Consider the following 26526-nt stretch of genomic DNA (forward strand, 5'->3'; position numbering starts at 1 on the left):
ACGTACGTCGTCCCGGCGTGCGCACCGAGGCCACGCCCTCCCCCCCTCGAAGGGGTGGCAAACGGAGCGTGTGGAAACGCCTCCTCGTGACGTCAGCACATCCGTGATGTAGAGGTAAGGCGAAGGGGCAGCGCGCTATCGATTCGGGTTCTGTTCGCAGCTGCAGCGGGGTTGGGAAAGTGTGTGAGTGGCTTGGGAGCGACCGAGTCTACTCTGCAGGGTCGTCGTTTAGCTGATCTTAGACTCAGACCCTCTAATTTCACCCCTTTCCCTCTCTCCTCCAAAAAAAGCCAAGTGGATATCTGAAAGGCGGGGATTTGCGCCTCTGCCACCATTACACCTCTCTTATTATTGATTGATTGATTGGTTGATTGGTTGATTGATTTCTACTTCTTTCTTTTTTTAATATTATTTTTTTATTATACATTTTCCTTTTGTTATACATCACGTTTCCATTTCTGCAACGACAGCGTACTGTCCTTATCAAATCTCTTTTGAGTACACATAATATTATACACTCTAATTAGAACAGAATAGAATAGAATAGAATAGAATAGAATAGAATAGAATAGAATAGAATAGAATAGAATAGAATAGAATAGAAGGAGGAAAGAAGAATGGAATGGAATGGAATGGAATGAAGAGAAAAGAGAAAAGAGAAGAGAAGAGAAGAGAAGAGAAGAGAAGAGAAGAGAAGAGAAGAGAAGAGAAAATGAATAGAACAGAACAGAACATGGAATGGAATAGGAATAGAATAGAATAGAATAGAATAGAATAGAATAGAATAGAATAGAATAGAATAGAATAGAATTTTAATTATAGCCATTATTCTCATGATATATACAATATAATATTCACTTCTGATCGCGCTATACAATTTATCCGGCTTTAACAGTAGCAGAGTTGGAAGGGACCTTGGAGGTCATCTAGTCCAACCCCCTGCTCACGCAAGAGAGCTGTACTTAGGATTCGAACCACCAAACTGCCGACCTTTATTTATTTATTTATTTATTTATTTATTTATTTATTTATTTATTCATTCATTCATTCATTCATTCATTCATTCATTTATTTATTTATTTATTTATTTATTTATTTATTGGTTCGATTTATACGCCACCCTTCTCCGGAGACTCAGGGCGGCTTACAATGCATTAAGCAATAGCCTTCATACTTTTGTATATACCTACTTAGTAGGGCTTTTGGGCCCCCCTTAAGCGGTGTTCTTTTTTATACAAAATCAGCTTATTGCCCCCACAATCCGGGTCCTCATTTTACCTACCTCGAAAGGATGGAAGGCTGAGTCAACCTTTCTGATTGACAAGCTCAGTGTCTTAGCCACTGAGCCACCTAGTCAGGGGAATGTAATCCAATAATAATATTGCTTATCGTGTTATGCTTATATATAACTACAGATACTTTACTTCTATTTTATTAATCATCCTCAATTATAAATTTACTAAGTTCTGCTTCTATTTTCTAACCGTTTATAAAATAGGTCCCATGTTAAATAATACTCTGTTTCCTCTTTATCCTTAATTTTCATCGTTAACCTGTCCATTTCGGCACAATCTAATATTTTCTTTATTGCATTTTCATCTACAGGCATACTTCCGTTTTGCGTATACATAATTCTCACTGCTGTTATTACATGCAAGACAAGAATGGGACAAGAAGAAGGGGCAAGCAAAGAACACGCTGGCTTGATAACATCAAATCCGATGCAACGTTGAATATCCAACAATTGAAAAGAAGCTGTGATTGACAGGAGAACACAGAGAGGACTGGTCTAGAAAGCCTCCAAGAATCACACACCATTAAATGGTTTAAAACAAGCAACAAATGTGCACGGAAGGAAATAAAAAACACGACGTTCATTTTTCTTTATTTTTTTATTTGTCTGCCTGCGTAGCGACGGAGTGTTTCGTTTTTAAAAGATCTGGGCTGAAAGCAGATAAAACTGTAGCTACATCAACTGGCCAGAAGCGTTCGCTAGAAACATCGACTTTGCAAAATATTTTGTGTTGAAATCCTACTCTGGGCTTTTGGGTTGGCTAGCAAAGCAACTACAAGTCCTCAACATACAACCATCCGTTTATCGACTGCTGGAAGTTACAATGGCACTGAAAAAAATAACGGAAGGACAGAGATGGAAAGGGATCCTGGAGGTCTTCTAGTCCAACCCCGTGCTCAAGCAGGAGTTCCTATCGCATTTCAGGCAAATAGCTGTTTAGTTTCTTATGACTTATGACTGGTCCTTGAACTTACGACCATCACGTGATCACTGCATACGGCATATATTTGTGACTTTCCCAGCCTGCTCCGAACAAGCAAAGCCAATGGGGGAGGGTGGATTCGCTTAACAACTTCGTGATTCACTTAACAACCACGGCATGAAAACGGTTGTAAAATCAGGTGTGACTCACTTAACGGCTGCAATGGAAAGTCTGATCCCAGTTGTCGCCGTAAGTAGAGGACAAGTATGTCAGACCAGCAGGGAAGTGAATCGTAATTTAATCGTAATTTATGTTAATCGCTCGGCGTAATGGCTAACTGCTTACTAGAGAAGAAATAAATGCAGGTAACTGACTCGACTTACGACCACAACTGAGCCCAGAATTTACGTTGCTAAGTGAGACATTCGTTAAGCGAATTTGCCCCATTATATGAGCTTTCCGGCCATCATCGCTAAATGAATCACTGCAGTCGATAAGTTAGTTGTTAATCTAGTTGTTAAGTGAATCCCCATTGACTTTGCTTGTCAGGAGGTCGCAAAAGGGGATGACGTGACCCCTGGGACACTGCAAACCGTCATAAATATGAGTCAATTGCCAAGCGTCCGAATTTTGATCCTGTGACCGCGGGGATGTTGCAAACGGTCGTAAAGTGTGATAAACAGACATAAGTCACTTTTTTCAGTGCCGTTGCAACATCAAATGGCCACTCAGCAAACGGTTGTAAATCAAGGACTGTAATCTACTGAGCTATCATGGCATGGAATCCAATCAGGTGTAATGACTAAACCCAGCCTGACGTGTGCTGATGGATCAATCAATCGTGGTTAATCAAAACAGAGGATATGTGAACTCCGCTAACCTATAGCTTTTTGCTGTATGGATAATCTGGGTTCAACCGGTTCCGTTAACAGTTCTCTTCGGAGGAAATCTTGGCTCCAGGAAGGATGAGTGACGAAGCCGTCGCTCTTTTCTGATGTCTCCATTTGGCTCGGCGGTTTTTAAACCATACCTGTGTGTTGACAACAAAGAGAAGGACGTTACGTCACCCGCCATGAAACACATTTAATATGTTTTTATATGAAATCATTTTTTTTTTTTTAAAAAAAAGGAAAAGGATAAACTTAAGCACAAGGTGACTTAAAGGGACTCAGCGGCGAAGAGGCTGAACTTGTCGATCGAAAGTTCGGCAGTTCAGCGGTTCGAGTCCCTAGTGCCGCGTAACGGGGGTGAGCTCCCGTGACTTGTCTCAGCTTCTGCCAACCTAGCAGTTCGAAAGCACGTAAAAAAATGCAAGTAGAAAAATAGGGACCACCTTTGGTGGGAAGGGAACAGGGTTCCGTGCACCTTTGGCGTGGAGTCATGCCGGCCACAGGACCACGGAGACGTCTTTGGACAGCGCTGGCTCTTCAGCTTTGAAACGGAGATGAGCACCTGCCCCCTAGAGTCAGGAACGACTGGCACGTATGTGTGAGGGGAACCTTTTACCTTTTTAAGCGCGAAGTGGAACCACATAACGGTTGCAAAATATGGAAACAATACAGGTAGTCCTCAATTTATAAAACAGTTCGTTTAGTGACCGTTCGAAGTTACAATGGCACCGGAAAAAAGGGATTTTTAGGGCCACTTTTCACACAACCATTGCAGCCTCCCCATGGTCAAATTTCGGGCGCTTGGCAACTGACTCGTATTTATGATGGTTGCAAGATCATGTGATCCCCCTTTTTGGCCTTCTGTCAACCAAAGTCAATGGGGAAGCCGGATTCACTTAACAACGGATTCAAGAATTTCACAACTAATTTAAGAATTGTGGTGATTCACCACAACAACTGGGACCAGAAAGGTTGTAAAATGGGACAAAACTCTCTTCACACATGTCTCGCTTAGCCACAGAAATTTGGGGCTCCGTTGTGGTCATAAGTCGAGGACTACCTGTCCTACTTACGACCATTTGCTTAATGTCTGGAGTGGGATTTGGGGGGTTCTCCGAACTGCACAGAATCTTAGCTAGATGTTCTCCTCAACTCCTGTGAACCCCCAGCAGCCCCACCCCACCCCTGCCCGTTGTCCCCGATCCCCACCCCAAAAATTACCTCAACTCTCTCTTCCTTCAGGTGGATCTGGCTGGCTAAGTGTTCCCTGGTGATCACGTCTGGATATTGATTCTTATGGAAAAGGGTCTCCAAGGCCTGGAGCTGGTCCTCCGTGAAGATGGTCCGATGTCGCCGTGTCCGTCGCTGGATCTGCTGGAAGCTTTGAAGCTCGCTCGGGCTGCCGCGGTGATTCCTGCAAGGCCTGGCCAGCGGGTAGAAGAGCCTCATGGGCCACGCGTACCTGGTGTCCCCTAGAAGGAAGGACAATCTGTTGGGTTGGTCTCCAGAGATGCTTTGAACCAGTCCGTTGGTCTCAAGGTGTGGGAAGATAGGGCCATCTGCTTATCTGTGGAGGGTGGTCTTGGAGTGGTACGGTGGCCTAGCGGTGGAACTCTCGCCTCACAATCAGGAGGCTGTGAGTTCAATCCTAGGTAGAGGCAGATATTTCTCTTTCTGGGCACAATGAGAATATATCTGCGAACAAAACTCCGCATTGGCGACAGGAAAGGCATCCGGCCATGAAAACACTCGGCTAGCTCCATTCCGTTGCCCAGACTCCACCCACAAGGATTATGGGTTTGTTTAGATGATGATGATGGTGATGGTGATGGTGATGATGATGATGATGATGATATGGAGGGTGGTCTTCTCCCCAGCTCAAGAGAGATGCTTTTCTCTGCTTATCTTGGAGGATGGTCTTGGAGTGGTGCGGTGGCCTAGCGGTGGAACTCTCGCCTCACAATCAGGAGGCTGTGAATTCGATCCTAGGTAAAGGCAGATATTTCTCTTTCTGGGCACAATGAGAATATATCTGCCGAACAAAACTCCGCATTGGCGACAGGAAAGGCATCCGGCCAGTAAACATTCAGCACCATTCAGTTGCCCATACTCCACCCGCAAAGATTATGGGGTCGTTAAGAAGATGATGATGATGATGATGATGATGATGATGATGATGATGACGACGATGATGATATGGAAGGTGGTCTTCAACCCAGCTCAAGGGAGATGCTTTCTCTGCTTATCTAGGGAGGGTGGTCTTGGCATCAGCTCAAGAAGGAAAGATGATTTTACAGGTAGTCCTCGACTTACGGCCACAATTGACCCTAACATTTCCGTTGCTGACCGAGACGTTCGTTCAATGAATCGTGTCCTATTCTACGACCTTTCTTGCCACGGTTTGTGAAGTGAATCACTGCGGTCATTAAGTTAGTAGCAGAGTTCTTAAGTGAATCTGGCATCCCCGTTGACTTTGCTTCTCAGAAGGTCGCAAAAAGGGATCGCAAGACCCCGGGGACACTGCAACTGTCATAACTACGAGTCAGTTGCCAAGCGTCCGAATTTTGATCATCTGATCATGGAGATGCTGTGACGGTCATAACCGTCAAGGCTCAAGGTTGACTCAGCCTTCCATCCTTCCGAGGTAGGTAAAATGAGGACCCGGATTGTGGACTAGCTGTACTAAGTCTGAAATATGACAATTTTCCAGGAAGGCTACAGATGGGTGCCAAGAGATGAAACATGGACACAACCCAACAACTCTCTCGTTTCCCCTCCCCACAACATACACACACACTTTGGAAGGATAACAGCAAAGCCTGTTGATCTCACACACCCTCACAAACTCACAAATACGCACATCAAAAAAAACCAATGAAATCTCTGGATCTTCGGATAAATGTTGGAAGTGCAATTCGGCCAATTTCTTTCACCAGTGGTGGACCTGCCCTCAGATCAGGAAATTTTGGGAAACGATTCAAAAATGGTTGAACGAGATCACAGGTGCAAGTTTCCCCCTAACTCCAGATTCTTACTTATTCGGAATCAAGCTAAACGAATGTTATTATATTAAGGAGAGGTGAAGAAATATATAACAAGCAGACGAGTGATGATGGAAACGTGGGAAAAGATTTGGGTCAGAAATGTTAAATTTACGCAAGCACAAAATTTGAGAGAGAATTTTTATAAAATGTTTTATCGATGGCACTTAGATCCTAAAAAATTATCATGTATGTACTCGAATTTGCAAGCTAAATGTTGGAGATGTGAATGTAATGATGCAACCTATTATCATATATTTATTTATTTATTTATTTATTTATTTATTTATTATATTTCTATACTGCCTTTCTCCCGTAGGACTCAAGGCGGTGTACAGTCAAGAAAAAAGAATATATATATATGGTGGACCTGTAAGAAAATCAAGGCATTTTGGATAAAAATTTGGTGGGTGATGCAGAACATTTTGAAAAGAAGGTTGAAATTTACTCCTCAATTGTTTCTATTGGGTATAACTACGGACTGTACAGTATCAGAGACTAAATTGATTTTGAACTTAATATCAGCAGCTAGGCTGTTGGTAGCTCAGTATTGGAAGAAAGACTCTTTGCCTACTATTGAAGAGTGGATATTGAAAGTAACAAACCTAGCAGAAATGGCGAAAATTTCAGCGTATTTGAAGGACCACACGCAAGAAAGATATGTATCGGAATGGAGAAGATGGATTGATTATATTCAAAATAAGTATCAGACAAGAAAATATCAAATAGCTTATGAATGAATGCTAGTATTAGAAGTATTAGGTTATCTATAGTGGAGTTAAGGTTTCAGGGGGGGAGTTAGTACTTTGAGGATAAGTAGATTAATCTAGTTTATGATTGGTTAAATGAAATACCTTGTATTTTGCTCTGGGAAGTCTGGGGGGGGGAGGGGGGGAGGGGGGGAAAGGGTGGGGGGAACATGGGGGGGAAGAAAATTTTTGTATTTTTTTTTTTGTAAAACTTTTCAATAAAAAAAAGAAATATATAACAAGCAGAATGTCACTTTGAAACAATGCTTAAGAAGGAAACAAAATTTCTTTTATTTATATGTTGTATAAATGTTTGTTGTGTGTATGTTATGTTATGTTTTTTTTTAATATTTATATTCTAATAAAAATTTAGTTAAAAAAAAATAAAATAAAAGACGTGGGCAAACAAGACTGGCATTTATTCATCCATATTACAACAGCTGCGAGAATGGCACTTGCCCAGCATTGGAAAAATGCAAACACACCATCAGATCAACTTATAATAAATAAGATATTGAATTGTGCCGAATTGGACAAATTAATGTATATCCTAAGAGACAAAAAAGAATCCATATACTGCAGCAACTGGGAACGCTGGTATATACGGCTAAAGAAGAGGAGAAATATAGAATAAATAACATAGTATTAAATACATACTTAATTATAATGAGATAGCGTTTGGACATTTAAAATAGTCAACGCTAATTGAACAAAAAGGATTTACCGGGATGTAACTATGAATAAGTATTTGGGGGTTCGATACGACCCCCCCGGTTAGTCTTTCTTTGTGGTTGTCTTTATGTGTTGTGTTGTATACCCATATATAACTTATATTTGTTTGAAAATTACACTATGTGTTTTTTTTATCTGTAAATAATTCATAAAGATCTATTTAAAAAATAAAACACCAAGGAAATTCGCTTGAATGAACTAAGGAAACAATAAAACACACAAACACATTTTGGAAGAATAACATCAAAGCCTGTTGATCTCACAATCACACACACATCCAAAAAGAAAAAAACCCAAAGGAAATTCGCTTGGATGAACTAAAGAAACAGACATTTTTGGAACGGACAAAAACTTTTAGGAAATTTCAAGGCTGATTTTTTTTGACCTCAGAGTCCTGATTCGCCGATAAAGTTCGGCTGGAGGGAGCTGTACCCCAATGGCAGCCCCCTACCCTCACATCCCCCCCTTGATCTCATTCACACTCACACACTCACACATTAAAAAAAAAACCAAGGAAATTTGCTTGAACGAACACTATAAAAAGATGTTGAGACTCTAGAAAGAGTGCAGAGAAGAGCGGTTGCAGGAACTGGGCATGGCTAGTCTAGTGAAGAGAAGGACCAGGAGAGACAGGATAGCATCTTCCAATATTTGAGGGGCTGCCACAGAGAGGAGGGGGTCAAGCTATTTTCCAAAGCACCTGAAGGCCAGACAAGGAATAATGGATATGGAAACTGACCAAGAAGAGATTCAACCTAGAAATAAGGAGAAATTTTCTGACAGTGAGAGCAATCGACCAGTGGAACAGAAGTTGCCTTCAGAAGTTGTGGGAGCTTCATCCCTGGAGGCTTTCAAGAAGAGAACGGACTGCCATCTGTCAGAAATGGTGTGTAGGGTCTCCTGCTTGGGCGGGGGGTTGGACTAGATGACCTACAAGGTCCCTTCCAACTCTGTTAATCTGAGTCTATCTAAAATGATCAAAAGTCTGGAGATTAAAACATGAAGGAAGGTTGCAGGAACTGGGCATGGCTAATCTAGTGAAGAGAAGGACCAGAGGAGATAGGATAGCAGTCTTCCAATATTTGAGGGGCTGCCACAGAGAGGAGGAGGGGGTCAAGCTATTTTCCAAAGCACCTGAAGGCCAGGCAAGGAATAATGGATGGAAACTAAACAAGGAGAGATTCAATCTGGAAACAAGGAGAAATTTTCTAACTGTGAGAACAATCAACCAATGGAACAGCTTGTTTTCAGCAATTGTGGGAGCTTCATCACTGGAGGCTTTCAAGAAGAGACTGGACTGCCATCTGTCAGAAATGGTGTGTAGGTTCTCCTGCTTGGGCGTGGGGTTGGACTAGATGACCTACAAGGTCCCTCCCAACTCTGCTAATCTGTTAAACTAAAGAAACAAAAATCTTTGGACAAAAACTTGAAGACTGATTTTTGACCTCGGAGTCCTGAGTTCTCCAATAAAGTTGGGCTAGAGGGAGCTGCCCCCCCCCCAATGGCAGCTCCTTACCCTCACAGCTTCCCCCCCCCCTTGATTTCATTCACACATACAAACACATACATCCAAAAAGCCCCAAGGAAATTCACTTCAAGGAACAAAAACAGACATCTTTGGAACGGACAAAAAACTTTTAGGAAACTCCAAGACTGATTTTTGACCTCGGAGTCCTGAGTTCTCCAATAAAGTTCGGCTGGAGGGAGCTGCCCCACCCCAATGGCAGCCCCCTACCCCCACCCTCCAAGACTTTTGCACCCCACCTTCCAACCAAAATCCTCACCCAGCCAATTTGCACCGTCTTGCCAGGTGCGGACTTGCTCCCTGGGACAGCAGCAACAGCTGCACGAGGACGACCCAACTCTTTCTCCTTCCTCTGTCTCTTCTTCCTCGGTGGCCAGGTTCCCCCAAAAGCACAAGGTTTTGGGGTCCTCCTGCTCCCAAATACCTCGGAAACAGAAAGGGAAGAGGACGGGGGCTCTGGTCTCCGCCGAGCCCGAAAGGATGCTCTCGATGGTGAAGGAGTAGGGCTTCTTCTGGCGACACTTCTCCAGCTCAGGTGCTGAAGGAACTTCGGTTGACATCTTCCTCCGTGGTATCACAGCTACATCTGAGGGACCGAAGGAGATACAGCTGCTGCTTTATCATCAGTTGGGAAATTTGCCCCCCAAAAAATGGGAAAGGGGAGACATAAATGTTCATCAGAAGGGGAACGTGCCTTCTGACAACTCTTTGAAGAGTTCCAACTGTACCCTTCCTCACCGCTTGTCTCTCCTGTAATCTAGTTAGTTGCTTTATAACAGCGTGGTAAATATATACAGAGACACACACACATCCTCGCTCACAGTCCTTTAATCCTTCTTGGATAGAAACCACCTCTCTCTCTCACAAACACACACACACACACACACAAACAAACCCCTCTGAAAAGCTGGAATAAAATAAATTCAAGCTAATCTTGACAGCTTTGTGAAGGGTTAGGGTGGATCTAAGATTTAGCTAATCCCGCAGGAATGACCGGGTGGAAATCTGATTTCTCAATCTTAACGGCAGGATGAAGTTGGTTTATGATGTCCATTGTATAGCAAAGCTTGTCTTTTCTTTCTTTCTTTCTTTCTTTTTAGAGGGAAGGAGAGAAAGAAGCTATTTCTCAGGCCCCAGAAATGGCCCGGGGAGGATTAGCGCCTTGAAAAAAAAAAAAAGAAAAGAAAATAAAAAGAAGAGAAAGAGGAAAAGCAAATTATCCTTTTTTCTTTTGACCGGAGGAAAGGCTTCTTGTCAAAAGATACAACTGTCATATCGCACAATATAAGAAGTCCAGGGATGGGGACTGGGGCTGGGGGAAATGGGATAGATGCAGGGGTGAAATCCAGCAGGTTTTGACAGATTCTGGAGAAATTTTGAGCAGTTCGGAGAACCGGCAAATACCATCTTTGGCTGGCCCCAGAGTGGGGTAGGAATGGAGATTTTGCAACATCCTTCCCTCAGGAGTGGGGAGGAAATGGGGATTTTGCAGTATCCTTCCCCCAGGAGTGGGGAGGGAATGGGGATTTTGCAGTATCCTTCCCCCAGAAGTGGGGAGGGAATGGGGATTTTGTAGTATCCTTCCCACAGAAGTGGGGAGGGAATGGAGATTTTGCAGTATCCTTCCCCTGCCACGCCCACCAAGCCACACCATGCCTACCAAGCCACGCCTGCAGAACCGGTAGTAAAAAAATTTAGATTTCACCACTGGATAAATGAATTTAGCATTGCAAGAGGAAGCCAACAATATTAGCAGCGGACAAGAACTCTTGCAAAATAGAAGTCGTTTCTCTCTCTCCCTCTCTCTCTCTCCCTCTCTCTCTCTCTCTCTCTCTTGAAAGTCAATGTATTGGTGACTTGGAACTCAGGCAAAAGTTGGATATTATCGGTATTTCTGATGGGGAGTCAATTCCAATTGATTTTCTCTGTTTTGTAGAATAAACAGGAAGCCCCATTAATGGGACATTAATCCGATTAGGAATTTCCAGATTATGCTACTAGGAATGTAGGTCTGGAGTAGAAGGAAGAACATGAAGGAGAGGGGGAGAGAAAGGGATCTAGAGTTGAGATTGAGAGAGGTAGAAGGAGGGGAGGATAGAAAAAGAAAGGATGAATGGATGAGGACAGATAAGAGATCACACGCAAGAGAGATATGATGATGAATATGTGTGTGCATATATATAATAATATATATATAATATAATATAATATATTATAAAAGCCCGAAGATGACAAGGTAGAGAGCCTGTCGAAACGTTGCCTAACCTTAAAGTGTTGGTTAGGATTTCAGCCAGAGTTTTTGAAAGACCTTAAAAAGGTTTTTGTTTGGGAATTTAGAGGATTCTGAGCTGGGATCTTAGCCAGGATTTTAAACATTTTAACTAACAAACTTATAATGATGCGGGAAAACACCCGAGATTTTAACTTTTTACATACACACACCCGCGAAAACTTAAGAAGACATAAATATATGTTTTTCCTCTAGCCAGGTTTTTCCTACGTAACCAAGCTTTTTCTGCAGCCCTAGCTCAGTAGAATCACATCCACTCGATTCTGGGCTTTTTTCTTTCTGGCAGCCAGCAAGTTCTTGCTGCCAGGTGAGAGACTTAAGAGTCGGGTCGTAAGTGCGAGGACTTGGTCGTAAGTGCGAGGACCTTCCAGAAATGACTCTGACCAGCTAGCCACGCCCACCTAGTCATATGACCTCCAAGCCACACCCACAAAATAAGCCACGCCCACAGAACCGGTAGTAAAAAAATTTAGAACCCACCCCTGATATATACCCGTGAAAACTTACATAGACAAAGATAGATAGATAGATAGATAGATAGATAGATAGATAGATAGATAGATAGATAGATAGATAGATAGATAGATAGATAGATAGATAGATAGCCAGGTCTTCCTACGTAAACCAAGATTTTTATGCAGCCCTAGTTCACAATCCACTAGTTTCTAGGCTTTTTTTCTGGCAGCCAGCAAACACTCTGCTGCCCATTGGGAGACTAAGGAGACTAAGATAGATCTATTTCGGACTTATAAGTCCTCATCAGTTAGCCACACCCTCATCCGAAATAAATTCATGGGCCTTCCGGAAGGTCCAAAAGTCAGAAAATGGGCCCATTTCCAGCCTCTGGAGGGCTCCGGAACCCAGGGGAGGCCATTTTCACCCTTCCGGAGGCTCGAGGAAAGCCTCCAGAGCTTGGGGAGGGCGGAATTCCCCTCCCCTGCCGCCATGGTGCAGGAGGCTGAGTAGGCCATGCCCACCCAGCAACCAGGCACAGACCCGATTGGTAAAATTTTTGAATCCCACCCTTGCCTCCAGAGCCCCTTCAAACTGTGTTATTCTGAAGCTTGATGGGCCAATTTCCTTCCCCGGGGATGGACTAGATAGCTTCCTAGACCCCAATGCCATCTCTGCCCTCCTGCGAGGGTGCCAAAATTTGCTTCAAGGGAGGGGAATTTGAGCAGCATTTCTCCAAGTTCAGGCTGATCAATTCTCTCCCCCGCCCCTCGTCCCCCCCCTCCATGTCACCATGACGGCGACTGAGACCTTATTCAACAAATCTTCATGTGCGTCTGCCACCTATCTCGCCATCCGGGCTTGGCGCATTTAGCCTCTTAGTCTCCCGGCTGATTGCTTTCTTTGATTTTCCCTACAGCTTTCACTTTGGGGAAAAATAGACCAGTAATGCTTCTTTTATCAAAGAATTATGGGGTTTAAAACCCAGATTTTCAGCAAGAGGCGTTTTGATAAGAGCCGGTAATCAAATCTAAATCAGCTAGGGCTGCTTTGTATCGAGGTTACCCGGAGGTGATGGGATGGAGGGGATGTATTGATGTGGTGTTTATGGAGATAGAGATCTCCCTGAGCTATTCCATTTTTAAAAAAAAAAAGAAGAAAGAAGAAAATAAAAAACAAGGAGAATGGAAGCGAGGGGGAGAATGTATAGACATGCGACAGACAATGGCGAGATAGGGCGGGCGAGAATTGAAAAAGGGGCTTTATCGGTTTGGTAAGAGACGCTAAAACCATTATGAGGATTAACCACAGAGAGAGAGAAAAGCAGGGAGTTAATCTGCTTTAGCTATTCATTTGTGAAAAGTGAATTTATAGGTTCGATTCCCACCTTCCTCCTCCAAATAAGTACAAGAGTAATGCCATCTTTCCCCACCGCTCTTGTTTTCTTTGCTAATCCGACACAAATATCCATCCTGCCTGCAAAGCAGAAACCGCCAATCTTTTTGGGCAGCGGGGACCGGTTCCGTAGAGAGAGGTTTTTCCGTGACCGGAGGGCGGGGGGGGGACTGAAAAATTTCAGCAACCGGTTCGGCGTGGCCTACTCGGCCTCCTGCACCATGGGGGGGGGGCGTTTTTGCCCTCCCCAGGCTCCAGAGGTTTTCCTCGAGCCTCCAGGAGGGCGAAAACGGCCACCCCCAGGCACAGGAGGCCCTCCAGAGACAGGAAATGGGCCCGTATCCGGACTTCCGGTACTTCTGGTAGCCCCGTTTTTCACCCTCCCCAGGCTCCAGTGGCTTTCCTCGAGCCTCCAGGAGGGCAAAAACGGCCTCCCCCGGGCACCAGAGGCCCTCCAGTGGGTGGAAATGAGTCAGTTTCCGGACTTCCGGTACTTCCGTTAGGCCTGTTTTTTGCCCTCCCAGAGCCTCCGCGCACGCCCTGCACTTACCTGGCATCCAAAACGGGCCGCGTGGAGATTCCTGGGAGGGGAGGGGTGGGGTGGGCGGGGTCAGCCAGTCCTTGGAAAAACCAGTTCAGCGAACCAAATAAAAATTACATCCGGTTCGCCTGAACTGATCTGAACCGGCTGAATCCTACTCCAGGGGCTTGGCTTGTTTGCATGCATCGGTTTCTGGCATATCATGGACCGGTGTCTGTCCATGGACCGGGGGTTGGAGACCCCTGCTGTAAAGGATGGGCATTAGGATCCAATGCAGCGGTACAGACCTGGTTCACTCTTTTAAAAGCCGTAGTTCTCCACTTCAAGAACTTGAAGATGGATGAACTTCAACTCCCAGAATTCCCCAGCCAGCCAAACGCAGGGGGAAAAAAAAACCTAAGTACGCTGATGACACCCAACTGTACATCTCCACCCCTGGCCACCCCAACGATGCCCTTGAAGTAATGTCCCGGTGCCTGGAGGCTGTGCGGATCTGGATGGGGAGAAACCAGCTCAGGCTCAACCCTTCCAAGACTGAGTGACTGTGGTTCCCGGCATCCCGATATAGTCAGATGACTCCATCTCTGACTATTGGGGGCGAGTCTTTGGCCCCCTCAGAGAGGGCTCGCAATCTGGGAGTCCTTCTGGATACGCAGCTGTCTTTGGAGGAACATCTGACGGCTGTGGCCAGGGGGACTTTTTGTCAGGTTCGCCTGATACGCCAGTTGCGGCCCTTTCTCGATCAGGATTCCTTGTGCACAGTCACTCACGCCCTCGTCACCTCTCGCCTTGACTACTGCCATGCTCTCTACATGGGACTCCCCTTGAGGGGCACCCGGAGGCTCCAACTGGTCCAGAATGTGGCCGCGCGGGTAGTTACGGGAGCTGCTTGGCGCTCCCATACAACACCTCTCCTGCGTGAGCTGCACTGGCTCCCAGTGGTCTTCCAGGTGCGCTTCAAGGTGTTGGTTATCACCTTTAAAGCGCTCCATGACATAGGACCTAGATATCTTCGAGACCGCTTGCTGCTACCGACGGCCTCCCATCGACCTGTGCGCTCCCACAAAAAGGGTCTCCTCGGGGTGCCGTCAGCCAGACAATGTAGGCTGGTGACCCCCAGGGGGAGGGCCTTCTCTGTGGGGGCACCCACCCTCTGGAACCAACTGCCCCCAGAGATAAGGAGAATCCAAGACCTTGGTGCCTTCCGCCGTGCCCTTAAAACTTTCTTTTTTCAGCAAGCCGGGCTGGCTTAACACTTTTAAATGTTTTTAACTGGTTTGTCATTGTTTATATTTATATAAATTTATATATATCTTTTTAATAGTATTTTAATGTTTGTAGTTTATGTTTTTATTCGGCTGTACACCGCCCTGAGTCCTCAGGGAGAAGGGCGGTATACAAATTTGATATAAAATAAATAAATAAAAATAAATAAATCACATGCCAAAAGCGGGGGGAGCCTGGGGGGAGGGGTATCCCGCACGCATGCACGGGGGGGCATTGAATTATGGGAATGGGCACGCGCGTGCACGACATCCCCCCCCAACGCTCCCCACGCTTTTGGCACGCGATGGCAAAAAGATTAGCCATCACTGGGATAGGTGGGTTGGACTAGAACAGGGTTCAGCAACCTGCAGCTCTGGAGCCGCATGTGGCTCTTTCACCCCTCTGCTGCGGCTCTCCTGTCACTCAAAATAGGCGTCACAACTGCCAATGTGCAACACCTGCCGGCACGTGATTTATTTTCAACCCCCGGTAGGCCAACCACGGATAAATCCAAGAAAAGAAAAGTTTCAGAAGAAAACAGAACATTTAATTCAACTACCTATGCTAGTTTTGTGGCCGCTCAAGAAATAGTCAGGCACGGGAAGGGTTTTGTGGCTCCCGGTGTTTTCTTTTCTGTGGGAAACGGGTCCAAATGGCTCTTTGAGTATTTTAAGGTTGCAGACCTCTGGACTAGAAGACCTCCAAGGTCCCTTTAAACTCTGCTATTCTGTTCACACCATTCGGATAGAAGTCGTGGCAAGCACTGCCTCCACTAGCTGGAGCTGTCGTGCATGGAAAAATTCAGCTTTTTCCGGTGTGTGCATGTTGTCTTGTCGTTTAGATTCCTGACGCACTCGGTGGTAAAGCCATGTTGTGTTCCTGCAGAAAGTTACACACCTCCTTGGGGCTTCTTGGGGTGATGATCCAGGAGTGAGGGGCCTCCTCCTCTTGCAAAGGTTGAACAACATCGCAATGCAGGAGCTTGAACGATGCACAGCTTTTTACCAAACCCTGGAAGGGACAGATCAGCTGCGGGAAACCAGCAGTCACATTCTCCTTTTGCTACAGAGCCTCCAGCAGTTTGCAAAGTAAGTTGAGCAGTCAATGAATGAGGTTTTATTTATTTTATTTTATTTATTTGTCAAACATGGATAAGATAACAGATATAAGTATATAATATATAGATATAGATATATATATCTTATATATATATAAGATATACATTTTATATAATATAGATAGATAGATAGATAGATAGATAGATAGATAGATAGATAGATAGATAGATAGATAGATATAGATATAGATATAGATATAGATATAGATATAGATATAGATATAGATATAAAATATCTTATATATATAGATATAAGGAGCCTTGGTAATACAGTGGTTTAATGCACCCTGTTATTAACACAGCTGCCTGCAATTTCTGCAGGTTCGAATCTCGCCAGGCTCAAGGTTGACTCAGCCTTCCATCCTTTCTAAGGTAGGTAAATTGAGGACCCAGTTTGTGGGGGCAATAAACTGACTTTGTATAAATATACAAAAGGATGAAGGCTATTGCTTAACGCATTGTAAGCCGCACTGAGTCTCCGGAGAAGGGCGGCATATAAAATCAAATTAAAAAAAAAAAAGTATAAGCGTGAATTGAATACATAAATTAGATACAAATAGAGGAAACATTAGGACAGGGACGGAAGGCACGCTGGTGTGCTTATGCACGCCCCTTACAAGACCTCTTAGGAAAGGGGTGAGGTCAACAGTAGACAGTCTAAGGTTAAAGTTTTGGGGATTTGGGGAAGAAACCACAGAGTCAGGTAGTGCATTCCAGGCATTGACCACTCTGTTGCTAAAGTTGTATTTTCTGCAATCGAATTTGGAGCGGTTTACCTTGAGTTTGTATCTATTGTGTGCTCGTGTATTATTGCGGATGAAGCTGAAGTAGTCATTGACAGGTAAGACGTTGTAGCAGACAATTTTGCGTACTACGCTTAGGACAGACCGAAGTCGGCGTAGTTCTAAGTTGTCTAAGCCCAAAATTTGGAATCTGGTGGCATAAGGTATTTTATTGTGAGCAGAGGAGTGGAGGACTCTTCTCGTGAAATACCTCCGGACTCCCTCAATTGTGTTAACGTCCGATATTAAGTGGGTTTAAATCAGGGTCAGGGATTTTCCGGAAGCCAAGTCTTGGGTTCAATTTCATGCACTGAATGTTCTCCTTACTCGCTTTCTATCAACTCGTGATTGATAATTTAGCAGACTGCCCAATCCTATACAAGTAGTCCTCGATTTACGATCGCAACAGAGCTGCACGTTTCCGTTGCTAAAGGAGACCTTTGTTGAGTTTCGCCCCGTTTTACGACCTTTTTTTCATCAAAGGAATTGCCGTGGTTGTTAAGTCCGTAACGCGGTGGTTAAGTGATTTTAGACTCCTTCGTAATTTGACAATTTTCTTATCTTTCCTATTCTTTTCCTTCTCCTTTCCTTCTCCTATGGGTATCTATGATTTATCGCTTGTATCTTGCGATTTATGATTGATGATTAACCACTTCGTATTGTACACTGAGAGCTAATACACTGGAGACAAATTCCTTGTGTGTCCAATCACACTTGGCCAATAAGGAATAAGCGTAGTCCTTGACTTACGAGAGTTCATTTAGTGACCGTTCGAAGTTACCACGGCATGAGTCCAAAAGTTTGGAAGAGTAAATCTCTGGTCCCGGTGACCGACCCAAATTCGATTTTGCAATATTCCTATTCCTATATATCAGTCTTCCTGTGATTTGTCCTTCAAATATCCCAGAATTCCTAGCCAAAATGAACAAACGCTCCCATGTTTTGAGAGTTGACATTTCAGTATATTTGAGCAATGTCCTAAAAGGTGTTTTTTTTCAAGAGACAATTGGACTTTCTGGTTTTTCTTTGAAGAGGTTTTGCTTCTCATCCAAGAAGCTTCTTCGCTTCTCATCCATATAGAATAGAATAGAATAGAATAGAATAGAATAGAATAGAATAGAATAGAATAGAATAGAATAGAATAGAATAACAGAATTGGAAGGGACCTTGGAGGTCTTCTAGTCCAACCCCTGCTTAGGCAGGAAACCCTACACCACTTCAGACAAATGGTTATCCAACATCTTCTTCAAAACTTCCAGTGTTGGAGCATCCACAACTTCTGGAGGCAAGTTGTTCCACTGGTTAATTGTTCTCACTGTCAGGAAGTTTCTCCTCAGTTCTAAGTTGCTTCTCTCCTTGATTGGTTTCCACCCGTTGCTTCTTGTCCTGCCTTCAGGTGCTTTGGAGAAGAGCTTGACTCCCTCTTCTTTGGGGCAGCCCCTGAGATATTGGAAGGCTTCTATCATGTCTCCCCTGGTTCTTCTTTTCATTAAACTAGACATACCCAGTTCCTGCAACCACAAGAAGCTCTCAGAGAGCTGAAGAAGCTTCTTGGATGAGAAGCCTTCAGAGAAGGGGGAAAAAAACCCAGAAACTCCAGTGGCCTCTTGAAAAAAAAGCATCTTTCGGACAGCCATGACCTGGATGACTTGAGAATCTCCATAGATATTTGAGCAAAGGATTGGGAATCTCTGCAGGTCTTCATTTGAAGTAAGATAGAAGAACGTGTTTTGGAGCAATTCTTGAAGCTAGACTTGATCCTTTGTGACGTTAAGATTCTAATGGTGGGGTTGTCGTCTGCATATCTTAGAGGCTCCGTGAAGCGATGCAAAGAGAAGAACCTGGAGGAGGCTTCTCAACTCTTGGCAAGACTGAGCAGAAGAGGACTGGGGGAATTGGATCGGGAGGCCATGTTACCGTTGGTGCGTTGCGTGCTCAGGTGTCAAATGGAGACCGCAACCAGCTCCAGCCTGTTCTGCCGACTTGAAAAGGTGCCCATATACTCACCGAGGTCATGAAGGACATCTCACAAACACACTGATTAAAAAAGTGGAGTGCAGTGGGATGGGATGGGATGGGATGGGATGGGATGGGATGGGATGGGATGGAATAGAATGGAGGAGGAGGAGGAAAGAAGGAGAACGGAATGGAATGGAATGGAATGGAATGGAATGGAAGGGAAGGGAAGGGAAGGGAAGGGAAGGGAAGAGGAGATGAGAGGAGAGGAGAGGAGAGGAGAGGAGAGGAGAAGAGAATGGAGGAGGAGGAGGAGGAGGAAAGAAGGAGAATGGAATGGAATGGAATGGAATGGAATGGAATGGAATAGAATAGAATAGAATAGAATAGAATAGAATAGAATAGAATAGAATAGAATAGAATAGAATAGAATGGAGGAGGAGGAAAGAAGGAGAATGGAATGGAATGGAATGGAATGGAATGGAATGGAATGGAATGGAATAGAATAGAATAGAATAGAATAGAATAGAATAGAATAGAATAGAATAGAATAGAATGGAGGAGGAGGAGGAGGAGGAGGAGGAGGAGGAGGAGGAGGAGGAGGAGGAGTAAGGAAGGAGAATGGAATAGAATGGAATGGAATGGAATAGAATAGAATAGAATAGAATAGAATAGAATAGAATAGAATAGAATAGAATAGAATAGAATAGAATAGAATGGAGGAGGAGGAGAAGGAAAGAAGGAGAATGGAATGGAGTGGAGTGGAGTGGAGTGGAATGGAATAGAACAGAACAGAACAGAACAGAACAGAACAGAACAGAATAGAACAGAATAGAATAGAATAGAATAGAATAGAATACAATAGAATACAATAGAATACAATAGAATACAATAGAATACAATAGGAGTTGGAAGGGACCTTGGAGGTCTTCTGAAGTTGTTAATAAAATGATAATAGGTGTATGCAGGGGTGGCCGTGGCCATGGTGGGCGTGGCCTAGTCAGTCTCCTGCACCACAGCAGGGGGCGGGGGGCATTTTTGCCCTCCCTGGGCTCCGGAGGCTTTCCTTGAACCTCCGGGAGGGCTATGGCCTCCCCAGGCTCCGGAGGCCCTCTGGAGGCCGGAAATGGGCCTGTGGTAGGGCCTCCGATAGGCCCATTTTTCACCCTCCCCAAGCCTCCGTGCGCACCCTGCACTTACCTGCATCCAAAACAGGCCAGGTGGGGACTCCTGGGAGGGGCAGGGCGGGGTGGAAGGGCCAGCCAGGAGTGGGATTTGGGGGTTCTCCGAACTGCACAGAATCTTAGCTAGAGGTTCTCCCGAACCCGTGCGAACCCCCACAACCCCCTATACACGTCCTGGGTGTATAGATGTGTGTGTGTGTGTGTGTATTCTAAGGTTGTGGCCCTTAGATTTTTTTTTTCCCCTTCCCCGTAGATAGTTGGGAAGCTATCAGAGCAAAACATAACCTTGGTGTCTGAAGAGTTGAGGAGGCTGATGGATGGGCTGATTGAAAATGACAAGGTAAACATGGATGATGGATTTTGGGTTCCGATGCTTTGTCAGTTTCCCTTTGGATTTTTTAGTTGGGCGATGGAGTTTTCTTGGTTTCTCATCTTCTGTTTGTAGGGTCCTTGGGGCTCTCTTAGACATTTCATAACCCAACTCGGTAACATCATCTGGGCTGGAAGAGAGGAAGAGGAGGAGGAGGAGGAGGAGGAGGAGGAGGAGAGGAGGAGGAGGAGGAGGAGGAGGAAGACTATGGGATCCTTGGAGCTCTCTGAGTTTGGTGGTTTTCTTGCAGATGTTTCATGACCCCGCTAAGTAACATCATCAGTGCTGGAAGGGAGTGGGATTTGTGGAGAGGAGGAGGAGGAGGAGGAGGAGGAGGAGGAGGAGGAGGAAGAGGCAGACGACTGTGGGGTCCCTGGTGCTCTCTGAGCTTGCTTGTTTTCTTGCAGGCATTTTATTACCCAACTAGGTAACATCATCAGTGCTAGAAAGGAGTGGGACATTGAGCAAAGGTAGAAAACAAGACTATAGTGTTCCCTTTTTTAAGAAAAAGAAATAGCAAGGGAATCTTTTCCTTACCCAGATCTTGCAAGAAGCTCAGAGCTGATGTTGTGAGCAGAGATCAACTTGTGGTGAGAAGTACTTTGGTATGGAACCCCCTGAAAATCTAATCCCATTTTCTCTTCCTTTCAGCCGGCATCTTCTGAGGTTCTCCAGACAGGTCAGTCTTCCAACACTTCCCTCTTTCCCAGTTACGAAATTTACGCCTGGCGTTCCCAAGCCGAATTAGAGCCGGTGTTTTTCTCCAAAGGGATTCAACTACTGGAAAGAGCCTGTAGTACAGTGGGACTAAAGCACTGTTATTAACAGATTAACATCTGCTGCTTGCAATTACTGCAAGTTCAAATCTCACCAGGCTCAAGGTTGACTCAGCCTTCCATCCTTTCTAAGGGAGGTGAAATGAGGACCCAGTTTGTGGGGGCAATAAGCTGACTTTGTATAAATATACAAAAGTATGAAGGCTATTGCTTAGCGCATTGTAAGCCGCCCTGAGTCTCCGGAGAAGGGCGGCATATAAATTAAAAGCAAAAATAAAGCAAAAAAACTACACATTGCAACCATTCGTTTAGACTCGCAGGGGTCTGCAACCTTAAACACTCAAAAGAGCCATTTGAACCTGTTTCCCACAGAAAAGAAAACACCGGGAGCCACAGAACCTGGGTGGGCGTGGTCAACTCGATGTCACTCACTGATCCCCTAGCTACGCCTACCCAGCCGGTCATTAGGGCAGAAAACTGGTTGTTAAAAAGCACCGGGAACCACAAAACCCTTTTGACATATCTCTCTCTCTCTCCCTTCCTCCCTCCCTCCTCTCTCCCTCTCTCCCCCCACCCCCCTCTGTATCTCTCTGTCTCTGCCTCAACCACTTCTCCATCCCCCAACCCCCGTCCTTACCTTCTCAGGCCAGGCGAGGAGTGACTGGGAGGGGCGGGCAAGGGGTCGGGCCAGCTAGTGGTGGGATCATCCGACAGGGAGCCACAGTAATGTAGGTAGGTAAGCGGGTCCAGCTGGATGATCACTGAAGGGCCCTCTTTATTTGTAAGAAAGGAAATGTGCTTGTTTGAGGGAAGCCAATTACCTCCAGTTGAAAGGAGATAATTCCTTTGAAGTAGAAACATTCAGAGGGACCCCTCAGTTGTCAGAGATACAAGCATTTGGTGATATACAGTATGAAGGTTAAAGAGATCAAGGATGACCACATGTAATATCAACAAGAGATAATTTGAATCTATGCTTCAGTAATCTACAAAAAGAATTATGACTGTTGGCAAAGAATAAAATGAAACGGTAATTGGGAAGTGTCAATTAAAAATGACAAATGTATATGATCACATAAACTGCTGAGTTAACAGAATCCTTTGTCTAGAAGGGTATAAAAACCATTGTACCTAATTTCTGTCTTTGTTCAACGCTTCATGTACAGAGCTTTGAACCTATTGCGCAATATACATTGTCTCTGATTAACCCTGAAAGTTGTGTTGGTCTTATTAAATCCACAACAACAGCAGAGGGCCTAAAGAGCCACATGCGGCTCCAGAGCTGCAGGTTGCTGACACCCGGTTTAGAGACTGATTAAAATTTACAAAGACTCCTGTTTTAACAGACCTTAGGGCAACCTGATGAGCATCCTTCATGCGTCAAAGTCTCCCACCTCCCTGGAGAGGTGTGTACTAATGCCAGCTCCTGCCCCGGAGAAGGTGTGAATTCTTCTACAAAGTGTTAATCCGTGTTGTTCTTTGTTCCATTCCTGAATAGTAAGCCTCTTCATTGAAGAAAGTTCATTAGGACACCAGTACTGGAAAAAGAATTTGATAAGGCTCTTGAAAACCATTGCTGCTACTTTTGAGGTCCTGCTGCGAGATTCAAACTCCAGTCAGGTGGAGCGGCATTACGTCACAATAAAGGTAAGAAAAGGCAAGGTGTTATCACCTAGTTTGAAGGTTTCTTATTTTATTTTATTTTTTTTGAAAAAAAAGTAGGGCCAGTGATTGCCGTTTGGGCCCACCTAACGTTAAAGTTTGAAGGGTAAGGTAGACATTTAAATTTAGAACGCAGAACATAAAATAACAGAGTTGGAAGGGATCTTGGAAGTCTTCTATCCAACCAGCTGCTCAAGCAGGAGATCCTACACCAGTTAGAAGAATTAACCAGTGGAACGACTTGCCTCCAGAAGTTGTGAATGCTCCAACACTGGAAGTTAAGTCTTTAAGAAGATGTTGGATAACCATTTGTCTGAAGTGGTGTAGGGTTTCCTGCCTAAGCAGGGGGTTAACAGAATTAACAGATTAACAGAGTTGTGTTGTGGCCCGCCAGAGGCCTGCGTGGATTGTTGCTGATCCCGACGACGAGGAGACTGGTGTGGTGTCACGCCAGCAGCTTGTGCAGCCGGCACTTGAGTCGGCCAGCGAGGAGGCTGAAGAAGATGTGGTGCCAGAGGAAGGGATTCAACCAGGGCCTTCAGAACCTCCAGAGGCTCCTTTAAGTGAAGAGGATGAAGTGGAGGAGCCTCTTCTCAATGCACGGGCACGCAGAGCTGCCAAAAGGCAGGAGTGGTTACTCAGGAGGAGGTCTCCTCGAGAGTAAGGCTTGGGGCTACTTGGCCACTCCCTTAGCCTATTTAAGTTTGCACACAGCTTTGTAAAAAGCTGCAGGAAACAACGTCCGTTCGTTCACTGATCATTGAGTTTGGATTTTCTCTGCAAACTTTGCTTCTGGGCTTTCTGCCAACTCTAGTAAGACTCTATCTTATCTGTGGAATTTCGGGCAGGTTGTTAAGAACGTTTTATTAAAAGCCTGCATTTGCAAAAGACTGTGTTTTGAAGCAAACTGAGTTTTGTTCGGAGTTTGTGTGCGCTGCGTTCTTTGGGATCCGTAGCTGGGGCAGAACAAGTTGGAAGGGACCTTGCAGGTCATCGAGTCCAACCCCCTGCCCAAGCGGGAGACCCTACATCTGCCTCTACCTAGGATCGAACTCACAACCTCCTTGATTATGAGGCAAGAGCTCCAACTCTAGGCCACTGGATTGTTCTGTCCCCGTCTCACACACGCACACAAACAGACAGCCAGGGGTTAAATAAACTGGCAGACAACCAATTCTTCCGATAAGAGGCTTGGCAGCAACCCAGTAGCTGCTTGCCAAGAACTTTACTCATAAACAAGATACACACAGTTCAAGAATTGTCCAGTCCGTAATTAAATCCAAGGCAGAGAATGCTGTTTCCAAAGATGCAATGTGACTCGATAGTAGTTAGTTTTGTCCGTCACAGAGTCTGAATGGCCACCTCACCCCCTTTTATAACCTGTGGGGTGTGGTCCAGTGACTCAGCTTAATCTCTGGCACACCTCTTCTTCTGTTGCGCGCGCTTATCTCTGCGACGCTGCCGAGGATCCAGCCAAGACTCATCTCCCTCATTAATGTCCACCTGTGGCTATGTGGACGTGCTTGGCCCTGGCCTTATCTCTTGCCCTTCGGCGGACACCGAAGGCATTGCCAGAGAGGAGGGTCCTGGAGAGGGAGGCCTTGCCAACTCCTCTCCTTCACTCTCGGAGTCCTCTCCTGCCGATGACACAGGCTCAGGTAACAGAGCCACAACATGGATCTTATCACCAGGTTGGACTAGAAGACCTCCAAGGTCCCTTCCAACTCTGTTATTCTATTCATTTCGGACAAACGTCCGTCCAAATGAAACAAACAAAATGTTAAAAAAGTTTTGATATTTATGTAGTTACTTAGCAAGCACATCTAAATTATATTAGAGTAACCAACGTATGTTTACAATCCCCAAAATTAAGTCCCAACTTTGAACACCACTAAAGTTTGGAAATTGAACGTTGAGAAAATTCGACACTCCCTACCTGTCCAATCTCCTTCTTTTTCTCCTCCTCGCTTCTTCAGGTTTGCCTGCATCTCTTCAAAGGGATGTCAGAGGAAATTCAGCCCCTTGTCTGGCATGAAACGGATCACAGAGAAATGCTGCAAAAGATCTTGAGATTCCTGGTGCATACCATCATGGATCAGGTGAGAATATCTGTCGGGTGCGAAAGACCACACTTTAAGGACCAATTAAATGGGTTGATTGCTAAACAGCTTATACGTGCAGGAATCTTCTCAACTAAGCGTTAGCACTTGCTAGTAGATAGATAAAGGTCGATGGAATTCAAGGGAGGTTGAATTTTGTTTGCAGCTAGTTAGGGATTGTAAACTGATGTCTCTTTTAACTCCACCCCAGATTCTGCCATTCTTTTTTATTTTTAATTTGATTTTTTTTTTTTTGAGTTTTGCCCCATTTCACAACTTTCCTTGCTGATTAATTATTCTCACGGTTAGGAAATTTCTCCTTAGTTCTAGGTTGCTTCTCTCCTTGATTAGTTTCCACCCATTGCTTCTTGTCCTGCCTTCAAATCAGTGGTGAAATCCAATTTTTTTTACTACCGGTTCTGTGGGCGTGGCTTGGTGGGCGTGGCAGGGGAAGGATACTACAAACTCTCCATTCCCACCCCACTCCAGGGGAAGGATACTGCAAAATCTCCATTCCCTCCCCACTCCAGGGAAAGGATACTGCAAAATCCCCATTCCCTCCCCACTCCTGGGAGAAGGATATTGCAAAATCTCCATTCCCACCCCACTCTGGGGCCAGCCGGAGGTGGTATTTGCCAGTTCTCCAAACTACTCAAAATTTCCACTACCGGTTCTCCGAACTGCTCAAAATCTCCGCTACCGGTTCTCCAGAACCTGTCAGAACGAGCTGGATTTCACCCCTGCTTCAAATGCTTTGGAGAATAGCTTGACTCCCTCTTCTTTGGGGCAGCCCCTGAGATATTGGAAGACTGCTATCATGTCTCCCCTAGTCCGTCTTTTCATCAAACTAGACACACCCAGTCTATGCCTATATGGAATATGCAAATTCCATAGATCGGTTGAAATTCCATATACAAGTTCCATATTTTTAAATGTATGCCACCAAAAGAGAGCCACCCATATTTTTTTTAATCTTTTTTTTTAATTGAAAAGTTTTAGAATGTTTTACAAACAGATTTCTCCCCCCTCCTCCCCCCACCCATTCCCTTCTCCCTCCCTCCCCCCCCGACTTCCCAGAGTAAAATCCAAGGTATTGCATTTAACAAACATAATCTAACATAAACAAACTAACTATAAGCTCTTAACTCCCCCTTACTCTTTAACTCCCCCATAGGTACCAAAATATCAGAATAAGAAGAAAAATCATTTAAATATTTCATTCATAAGCTATTTGCAACTTTTTAGTCCCATATTTGTTTTGTATATAGTCAATCGAGAGCCCCCCCCATATTAAAATCAGGATCTGCAGGTTTTTAGGAGATCCCAGTTTTGTAGAACGTACAAATCTGAAGGGAGGAAATTCTATGGGGGGATTCAAAAAAATAGCTCCGACGGAGAGAGAGCTATGGGGTGGGAGAGACTGGCCCGAAATAAGGAGAATCTTGAACGGTGTCATTTTGCCAGAGATCAAACCTCTGGATA

At 44.7% G+C, this 26526-nt stretch overlaps 2 protein-coding genes and 1 long non-coding RNA gene across 5 annotated transcripts in view; 2 read left to right on the plus strand and 1 right to left on the minus strand.

Moving 5' to 3' along the window:
* Positions 1-44: 44 nt before the first annotated feature.
* Positions 45-1882, plus strand: LOC148111670 (uncharacterized). The gene is made up of 2 exons (XR_015730263.1): positions 45-114; positions 1606-1882. It is a non-coding gene; the product is annotated as an uncharacterized LOC148111670 (long non-coding RNA).
* A 101-nt stretch (positions 1883-1983) lies between these two features.
* GSC2 (goosecoid homeobox 2) lies at positions 1984-25281 on the minus strand. Its single transcript, XM_034406240.3, has 4 exons — positions 24882-25281; positions 9413-9739; positions 4328-4578; positions 1984-3246 (listed from the first exon to the last, which is right to left on the minus strand). The coding sequence occupies exons 1-4, from the start codon at positions 24931-24933 to the stop codon at positions 3142-3144; spliced, it is 735 nt and encodes a 244-aa protein (XP_034262131.2). The 5' UTR covers positions 24934-25281; the 3' UTR covers positions 1984-3141.
* LOC117658112 (tRNA (32-2'-O)-methyltransferase regulator THADA-like) overlaps positions 15937-26526 on the plus strand; it is a 43443-nt gene continuing 32853 nt past the window's right edge. The window contains exons 1-6 of one of the 3 annotated variants that reach the window (XM_060683759.2): positions 15937-16186; positions 18808-18988; positions 20391-20477; positions 21159-21186; positions 22782-22930; positions 24922-25044. In XM_060683759.2, the coding sequence (XP_060539742.2) occupies positions 16071-16186; positions 18808-18988; positions 20391-20477; positions 21159-21186; positions 22782-22930; positions 24922-25044 (684 nt within the window). In that variant the 5' untranslated portion in view covers positions 15937-16070. Of the gene's footprint in view, positions 16187-18807; positions 18989-20390; positions 20478-20882; positions 21187-22781; positions 22931-24921; positions 25045-26526 lie in introns of those variants that run through there. The other 2 variants (XM_060683762.2, XM_087880200.1) reach the window with 2 other exon arrangements.

Source organism: Pantherophis guttatus, chromosome 17, assembly GCF_059756535.1.
Source record: "Pantherophis guttatus breed Tessera chromosome 17, ASM5975653v1, whole genome shotgun sequence".
In the NCBI taxonomy this organism is placed as follows: domain Eukaryota; kingdom Metazoa; phylum Chordata; class Lepidosauria; order Squamata; family Colubridae; genus Pantherophis; species Pantherophis guttatus.